The sequence below is a fragment of the Argentina silus genome (assembly GCF_951799395.1).
Source record: "Argentina silus genome assembly, chromosome: 8".
Classification (NCBI taxonomy): Eukaryota; Metazoa; Chordata; class Actinopteri; order Argentiniformes; family Argentinidae; genus Argentina; species Argentina silus.
In genome coordinates, this window is record NC_139662.1 from 2888098 (window position 1) to 2898073 (window position 9976).

At 41.4% G+C, this 9976-nt stretch overlaps 1 protein-coding gene across 1 annotated transcript; it reads left to right on the top strand.

Moving 5' to 3' along the window:
• Positions 1-1100: 1100 nt before the first annotated feature.
• Positions 1101-6648, top strand: dhh (desert hedgehog signaling molecule). Its single transcript, XM_083674829.1, has 3 exons — positions 1101-2098; positions 4908-5169; positions 5335-6648. The coding sequence occupies exons 1-3, from the start codon at positions 1790-1792 to the stop codon at positions 6183-6185; spliced, it is 1422 nt and encodes a 473-aa protein (XP_083530955.1). The 5' UTR covers positions 1101-1789; the 3' UTR covers positions 6186-6648.
• Positions 6649-9976: the final 3328 nt, after the last annotated feature.

Sequence of the window (9976 nt, forward strand, 5' to 3'; positions counted from 1 at the left end):
ACTGTATCTACTGTCAAACAGACAATATTGAGGAGATTTCCAGGAAGCTAGAAAGGATAATGGTACACTTTGACCTTTAACCCCTCTGTTAATTTGAACCTCCATAAATTATTTGAGAAATGAGGTGAGGTGTTAAAACTCCTGGAAATACATTTTGATATTTTGCAATTGTTCATTATTCCTTTCTCTTGCTGTCACATTGTGACATTATCTCTTGCCTTTTTATGACTCTATAAATCCCAGCTATTGTTCTGAGATGGATAAAAACAATATGTTGATAAAGCCAGTGGGTGTTTCCAGTGAAGAGGTCTTGGGTGTGCTGGGTTCAGGGTACATGTGGTCAGCCTGGGTCTCCTGGGTCTTCTGGTTCAAGCGCAAACAAAGGAAGGCAGCGCTGTTAGTCAGAGACAGTCTGCCAGGCCAGGGTGTCAGGGCTGGAGTAGCCCTCTCCTCAGCAGGAAGCTCCTCCATGCAAAACTGGCTCTCTGTCATGGACTCTCACCTCCAATCTATTAATACACCACAAACAGAGTAATGGTAGTGATAGTGAGTCCCTCCAATATGTATCACTAATTAGTGACAAGAGCAATCAAAATCCAAGAGTCAAGACAAGAGTCTTGTAGAGGGATATCTGAATCACATTTAGTAGTAGAGTATTCTAGTGTTTAGAGATATCAACGATTTTGAGTTAAATTCTAACACAATGAGTAAAAGCGTAACATGATAAAATAATGAAGTTAAACTATAAACTCCATATTCCTGTATAATGCGTTCATGTGTAGAAGTGTTTGACAACACGCATGGCCTCTCTCTTTCATCTCCACTTTTTGTGTGTAAGTTACCAATATAACAATGGCTTATCTTCATTACTCCCTCATGAAAAAACGACTAGTCACCTATGACAAACATCTATGACAAAGTGCGGCATTAACGTAAGTAGGCTATTCATGTGTCGCTTGTAAGGTTGAATTGGAGGCGTGTGCTGTCGCAGAGGGAGCGCGCAAAGGAAGGGAGGGCAAACTTGTCCAGACGCACACTAATAAGACCAAATGGCTGGCGCACGGTGGTCAGGAGCGCTTCAACGCGACAGTGGACGGTGGACGGACAAAACCTCACGAGGCGCATTGCTCCTGGATAGAGGAATGGGATGAGAATGACACTCAAACGAATTCACATGGGACACATTTCAGAGAGCGCAATGTGCGCGTCAGATCTGCGTGTCGCCACGGAACTGCCTGGGGCAAAGACAGAGAGTCGGTAGGTGACCGGAGGCTCGTGAAACACCTGCGTGGGGACAGGTATCTTCAAAGGACACATAAGGATGACATTTATTCATTTCTAACAGAATGAAGGATAAAGTACCTGTCTTTGGAAACTTTAGTGGACTAGCATTTAACCAACTACAGTATAATGGCTCACAAGAAAGCTTCAGAAAGTGTATATTATGGTGACAAATCACCTTCTGTAAAAATTACTGAATATTCATACAAGATATTTACAGCTAAATAGAGGGATCTAACAATATGATAATAGGGAAATAGTGATTGGCTTATTGATACTTTGAAGTTGATTACAAGGGTCAACATGAGTACCCACATAAAGTCCCATCAGTTTGTTTTCTAATTAATAATGAACAAACCTGCTATAGCAATGGCATTACTCATTTACAACCAATGATCTTCAATGGACCAATATTTGACACTCAATCAAATGCAATAAGGTGCCCAAAACAGGGCTCTCAACGTGGGCATCGTGGGTCACTGATACCTGGGACCCGGAACTTTCCCCAATGAAGTGGTCCTGCCGGGAAAGCCTGGCACGGCTCAGCCTGCTTACTGTGTGCACATGTACATGGCTGGTCCAGGGATGCGGGCCAGGCCCTGGCTATGGCATCCGCCCTAAGCCCAGAAAACTGACCCCAATGCCCTATAAGCACTCTGTCCCCAATTTCTCTGAGAACAACCTGGGTGCCAGTGGAAGAGCCGAGGGCAAGATCACACGCAACTCAGAACGCTTCAATGAACTTGTGTGTAACTACAACCCTGACATTTTCTTCAAAGACGAGGAGAACACTAAGGCAGACCGTTTCATGACAAAGGTAAGACTGGTTTAGTGTGTAATGGTTAATCAAGTTCAATCATCTCTCAAAATGTCCTTATCATGTTCTATAGGTGCATGCACTCTCACTGGGCAGCTGCACTGGAGGCAAACTGGTTCCCTTTGGCAAATCATGGTCAAAATCCCTCTGCTGGATTATACTTTAACTACAGCAGGTGGTGTAGATTTCTTTTCTACAGTGACATTTTCAGTAGCAGAACAAATACACTGAAATGCTGATTCGACAATAAATTATCCATGTTTTTCTTCATTTCTCATTGTGCTATACAGTATGAACAATGAATCAAATAGTGGATGTACAGGTTATAACACAAGTTACTGACAACAAGGTGATAACCTTTTTTGTAGGAGAGCTTTTCTTTAATCAAATATTTAAACCCCGGGTGTCTAATTGTTACTCACACTTCCCCTACTTCCTTTGTAAGATGGGGAGATCAGGATGTAATTCAATATTACTTTCTAGGAGAATGTGTTCCACCTTGTGATCACTTCCTTTTAATCTTTAACTAAAGTCTTTGTTGCTGAGTAATAAAATGATTCCTCTAGTTCCACTTGCCTGGTCTGTGCTTTATTGGAAGGATTTTTAGGTGAAGCATGTATCCTTGCATAGTGCATGGCTTTGGTACACACATTCAAATATGATCTGCCCTGGCCCTGGCCAAAATGAGTTGAGACACAGACACAGGAACACAGTCCTATCTGACCTCTTTAGAATATCAAGGAAGCCACAGTGTGATATTGGCATTTTGAGTTGAGTTCATGGAACAATAAAAGTATTGTTATTGCTCTCAAATGGCTGGTATTCTCAGCCTCTGATGTCAAGTGTGTCATAAATTAATTTTACATTATGTTTATTCATTGTAAACCTATATAAAATATATACAAACTGAGTTACACCACAGTTATACAATGTAACGAATATGATGATGAACAGAATATGTCCCTTTATTTTTATCTTTATCTTTATCTTTATGTAGGCCTATCTTAGAAATGGATAGGAGACCTGATACCTGATTAGGAAATAGCAGATGAACACAAGCACTGTGCCATTATAAATTTAAAATGATCTTGTTTGACTGGAGCCAATAGGAGACAATTGAGACACGTTCTATACATTTCAAACTAGTCGCCTGGTAATCATATTACAGTAACGTCAAAATGATACTTCACAAATTAACTCTACAACGTTTCTCGTGTAAAAGTAGACCTGCAAGTTTGATATTACTGTATAGCAATACTTGGTGTCTGTACACTGTTGCGCTGAATGATTGTCTATGATTCAAATCTGTGTTCCTTCCTCTTTTTGAATGATTGTATGTGATGAAAATCTGTGGTCAAATGTGTGTGTGCCCTTCTGATGCCCAGTGCGAGGATGAGTGAGTGTGTGTGTGTGTGCATGTGCCCCTCTCTTGCCCAGATGTGAAAGACCCTCTTTGTGTATCGTTTGGAGACTCAGAGGGGTCGCCTCTACAAAATTCCCGCCTGCTGAAGTAATGGCACCGTTGGAAAAGCCACTATTGTAGTTGTGACAATGAAACGCCTCTCTTCAATGGCATTGCGAGAAAAATGTAGCCAGTTTGTTTTCTGTCCCTCTCTCTTTCTCACTCTTGCTGTCACATTCCCAAGTCCATGCCCAATGCCCATACATTCTTCCCCTCTGGCCTCTCATTAGCCTGAACCTTGCCTCCTAGCTGTTTCATTCTCACCCATTTTTTTTCTCTCTCTCTTGTTCCCCCTCACTGTCTCATTCCCCTCTCTCTTTGCCCCCCCCCCCCCCCCTCTCTCTCTCTCTCCATCTCTCTGGAATATGACTATTACAGAGGTAGATCAATTTTGTTTCAACTTCCTGAAACCTGGTTAGTGGGACACACTCCACCTACCACCTCATGTGAGGATATAAAGATAGAAATGACACGGGCTGACAACTGAGTACAACAGATTCTGACATCATTTAGCCGTGCTGACGCAGTATGTAACATTACGGCCCTGTGGGTGTAAAAAACGTTCATATTTCTGATCAAATATCTCAGGGATAAATGACACTGAGAGATCATTACTGGAACTCTCTGGAAACATGGAGAATGGCCTTGATTATGCTCTCACCCTGCAGAAAAGCCCAAGGAATGTACCAAACTGGCTACAGTAGCTTTGTTCTTACGTTCTGATTGTTTGAGAAAGGAGGGGTGGAGATGGCCTTTAAAAGCCCTGAAAACAGGAGAAAAATGTGATGATGTCAATAGAGACACACATAACTGGGCTGATTTGGGCTGAGATGATTAAGAACACAGTTACAGAAGTGGCGTGGTATTTGGTATTGATTTACAAGGGATTAGATAGAAGTGAGATAGAGAGAATTTAGTCATAGTGAGGTGAGGCAAACAGTAGACTCATATCTACTCTCAGTCTCAAGCAGTTCCTTTTCCCTTGTTAATGAGTGATTAAAAACAGTCTTGGTACCTCCGCTCTAGGGGGTTTCATACATGTCGATAGCACTGAATCTGCTGTCGACACTATAGACCCAGCAATATCACTGGAAATGATCAATAATGATTCTAAAGAAAATATCAGGGCTTAGTCAATTGAAAGCAACAATTTTACAATTAATTACTCTATTGATTCTACAGATAGTGGAACATATTACACCAATTTGTGTTCTTTCATTTAAAAAAAATGTTTTGGAGAACTTTTAGTCAACATATACAGTATGCACCTTTATTCAGTTCCAAACAACCTTCTGCTCTTTATCATATTCTTTTTTAAACTTAATGAAATGCCCCTCTCTCCCTCAGCGTTGTAAAGACAGTATGAACAAGCTGGCCATTGCAGTGATGAACCAGTGGCCCGGGGTGCGCCTGCGGGTGACAGAGGCCTGGGACGAGGACGGCCACCATCCCCCTAGCTCTCTGCATTACGAGGGCCGAGCTGTGGACATCACCACCTCCGATCGCGACCTACGCAAGTACGGGCTACTGGCCCAGCTGGCGGTGGAAGCTGGCTTTGACTGGGTGCACTATGAGTCCAAGCACCACGTGCACTGCTCTGTCAAAGCTGGTAAGTATACTGGGCATAAGCTGCCTGGTGTACGTGACACACACATTACCATGATTTGTCTTAAGGATTTATTGCAGACATTTACCAATCAGCTTGAAATGCCTACATATCACGTGAAATAGAGTCAGTCATCTTGTCACCATTCTCTGTTGATTTCCCCAACAGATCACTCGGTGGCAGTGGAGAAGGGGGGCTGTTTCCCAGGCTGGGCCCGGGTGAGTGTGGCTGGAGGGGGGCAGAAGGCCCTGTCATCACTTGTGCCTGGGGACAGAGTGTTGGCCATGTCTGGGTCAGGACAAATAGTGCTCAGCCGAGTCCTATTATTCTTGCACCGGGACCATGAGAGCAGGTCAACTTTCTTGGTTCTGGACACAGAAGATGGCCGCCAGCTCGCCCTCACCCCCCACCACCTGGTCTTTCTAGCCCCACATCACAAACTCCACCACAGCGAGTACCTCGCTCAGTTTGCTAGCAGAGCCAAGAGGGGGGACTATGTACTTATCCATGGAGCAGATGGGAGTGTACGACCATCCCGAATCATCTCAGTCTCACTGCAGGAGGGGAGGGGAGTGTACGCACCCCTAACAGAACACGGCACTCTGTTTGTGGATGGGGTGCTGGCATCCAGCTATGCATCTATAGAGGACCAGGGACTTGCACATTGGGGATTTTGGCCTCTTCGACTGCTGCTCTCTCTTACCCAACTTATTCACGGAGAGAGCACACAAGGGGAGCACATCATAGAGGCGAAGAGGGATCACAAGTCTCTCACTCACTGTAACATTCGACATAGTCTGAGGGTTCAGATCAATCAGACACTCTACAATCCAGGCCTGTATGTGATTCAAGATCATTTGGGCAGCCGGAACAGTTTGACTGCATCTCTAAACAGAGACGGTTTTACGGAGAGACACTGTGACACTGTGACTGATAAAGTATCGAGTGTGCACTGGTATGCAAGACTGCTGCACACTCTTGGACGCATCATTCTAGACCCTAATACATTTCATCCTTAAAAAGGCCCTGGATTTAACCTTGGTACAGTACCTGTCCTACTGATAATGCCTACTTAGCTACAGTAGATACATTGCCATTGATGCCCATTTCTCTTGTTTTACATTGTCCCTCTATAAACCAATTCCACTTCATGCACTGGAGGGTCACTTAATTGCATCTTACTCACATTTGCAATTGTAATGTATTCATACATATTTACATGTATCTCAGTAAGAGTGAATGAAGAATTGTAATCTTAAAATGTTTCATAAAAGATTTTTTTTTTAACCATTTAATTCCTGAGATGGCTGTAATACCCCAACATTACTGTGTATTGTCAAGCGTCCGATTGTACATGTATTGTGTTTATAATTCCCTGTAATCCAACACAACGCGGTTTTCCAAATATATGGTTTATTATTCTAAAACAATGAGGAAATATGAGTATTTGCCAGAAACAATAAAAGCTTTATTTTTATACCATTTGAATCATAATATATAAATGTTGCAAATATTGTTATCATAATTATTCACTAACATGCTTACATGGCATTTGTTATATTCATCTTCAAATGTAATTAAAGAAACGATAATGTACTTTATATAAAGAAAACCTACTTGTGTCTGATAAATAATCTCTCTTGGTTTGCAAATTCAGCCACCATAAAAAGATGTTGAGTGAAAATCCTGAAAGGGCTTAATTGTTTTAGAGCTGAAAATGTGTTCCCGAGAATAGATTCTAAACATGTGCGGTGTTTCTTAGTGCACACTGTGTGTATGTAGCTGTGAGGGTTAAATCTCAGTAGAAATCCAACAAAATAGGTAGCCTGGTTAATGAGAAACCCAGACACAGACTTAATGTTCTCTCATGCTGCCCTATCTCTCTGTCTTTATCTCAATCATAGTCTCCATCCCCCCTGAGCAATTTCATGTTTACAGACAATGTGGCATGTGGCCTACTTTCCAAGTCTCTTCCAAGTGTATGTGCAACAATGGTGTGTTAATTGTGCCTTACTATGTATCTAATAGTCTATTGTCTGTTTTGTTGGATTGCTTTGTGTTGGAGCATTTTCCCCTCTGCCCCATATCCTCTAATATGCTTTCTTCATCTAGTCTACCAATGAACATCATGTTCAGAGTTATTGTGTATAATAATATGAACCTTGCCAAATCACCTGAGGCCGTTCAAAGATGCCTTTTAATGAATGGTGCACATACATTCTAATTAAGATCTATGCTGATGAGTCCTATAATTCATTTTAAGAATCAGGATTGCATAACCCTTATTGCCACCCACTACTGCCTGCCACTAAGTATAGTTGAAATGTGTTATTACAAAAAGTGTTCATTCCAGGGCATAATGTTAGGTTATACACCCCCTTGTGGAGGACATCATACTTGTGAATTGTATGTTTTCCTTTTTTTTTTGGTCTTTTCAGCTATTGTAGAAAAAATACATATTTTAGATACTTTACTTATGTTTAGGCATTTCAGTAAATAGGTTGGCAGCTATCACTAAACTCCAACTCTAAAGTAACTGCATACAAAATCACTGCTGCCTCTGCAAGTCTGCATATGTAAGCAGCTGACGACACCATTCCTTCAAGGTAAGTGTTTCATCTTCACCTAGTCTCATTCCAGATCACTCATTAGGTGCATCTAAGTTAATATAGACTTAACAGGTATTTCCTGGGTACACACCACATAAATCAGATCTATTTGTGTATATTACTGTGTATTTATGAGTAAAAGGTTTATGGTCACCTTTTTCCAACTGAGAAGAACAGTAACAACTTTAAGCGTAAGAGGGGACAGACAGTAGTCGCAACTTCTTTATTCCTTATTTGGATCCCCATTAGCTGCCACCTTAGTTCCCGCCTGGGGTCCGCATAAAAAGACAACAGCAACAGACAATCACATGACAAGAAAACCCTGCAGAAGATACAAACACAGTGACATAAAGATGAAATCAAAGGTACTAAAATACATTAACATACAACAGATTAACACATTGCAAAAGTACAAAAGGACTAAAAAAAAAACAAGAGAAAAGACACAATGACATGAAAAAATTTAGAAACTAAACACATTCTATCAGTGTTATATATTTGGGAAGTCATGGAGAGGTTACACCAATTAAGGATAATTATTATTGTGTGTGCATGCAATGAGAACAATAGGGGAGTGAAACATGAAATGAAAATGAAACAAATTGAATTGTATTGTTCCAGTTTGTGTTTTGTTGTAAACATCTGTGAAGGTATTCCAGGGGATTACCGTAGAGATAGAGGAGGCAGATGGGATAGCGCTTGCACTCAGACCAATCCAATGGGAGAAGCTCAATGTCATAATTCCACCTACCATTTACCATCATTGGCCAATCACAACATCGAGGGCCACAGAATCTCAACCAGTCCCAGCCCACCAAAATCCAATCCAATCCTGCTAAAGCTGAATGGGAGTTGACTAATCCTGTCAGGGGCACCAGTATCTTAATCACTTATTTCATCATGAAAACCTGCACAACCAACATCATGTGGTTCGTTCACAGACAAACTGTTCATCTGGTCAGAGAGAATTGCAGGTCTTTGACCGTCTGATGTAGGCCTACTCATTGTAATCTGAATTCAATCCCTAGACAGACACTCATGTTCCCATCAATGAAAAATCTGGGTCAAATTCATTATGCTTCAACAATTGTGAACATTTGAGAGACATGGTGCGATCCATGTACATCAAGAGTGAATGGAAGGTGAAACATGACAAAAATTATTCAACAACATCTATGAATCATTACATATTGTACCCTCTCTGAGTAATTCATTTCACATTTGACAAATTTAGTGTACACCCATATACAGAGGAACCAGTCAGTGCATTCAATAGGGTTAACAGCAGTTTAGTCATCACAATTAAACACTTCAATAGTGGTCCTGATGACATGCTTGATACATCCACAGAACAATACAAAGAACTACAATCAGCACACAAACAGAAGTAGGCCTATTCTGGATATAAATTGCATGTTTAGGGTAATTGCTGGAAGAGAAGGGAGACTGGAGTGGGGAACCTGTGGGATTTAAGTACCACAGCCTAACGACTTGAACAGACAGACTTTGGCTAAATGTTTTCTATGCCATTATTATGCTACTATGCTGTTTTAAATGCCAGATTGTTTACCCCTTGCTAGCATGGTACGGTATGGTGAGTGGGAGCTCGAGCTGGGCACTTTGTCATTCAAACAATTGACTGGTTGCACCTAAAAGGCTTACTCTCCCATGTCAGACTTCCTGCATGCCCTGTATCTTCATGCAGATAACAGATTGGGACACGACTACCGGGGTCTTCAATCAGATGCAAGCTGTATACAAGAATCAGGGGTGTCTTGGAGAACTCAGTGGAGCAAGTGCTTGATAACCGAACACCATACCTGGGACTAGGAAATAGGTGGGTTGTTGTGGGTAGAAATACATACATAAAATAACATGCAAGATCATTAGGCATTGACATTCTAATCTAAGGGAAGCTTATTCCACTCCAATCACTTGAGGGACACCAGAAACTGCAGAGGGAATAATAGAAGCAAAAACGTTTGGAGGAATAAAGAAACACAAGGCATATATAGGTTTCTGCCAGCTAAAGAGATATGCTTTGCTGATCAGAAAAAGGCATGGAATTATAAATCTAGCCCTGCCTAGTTCTGGGAAAGTACCCTCGGTTAAGCATGATACCACACAAACAAGATTACCAAAAATAATACACTCTACGGAACGCATTTACTGCAAACATATGTATTTGTGCTAATTTGGTG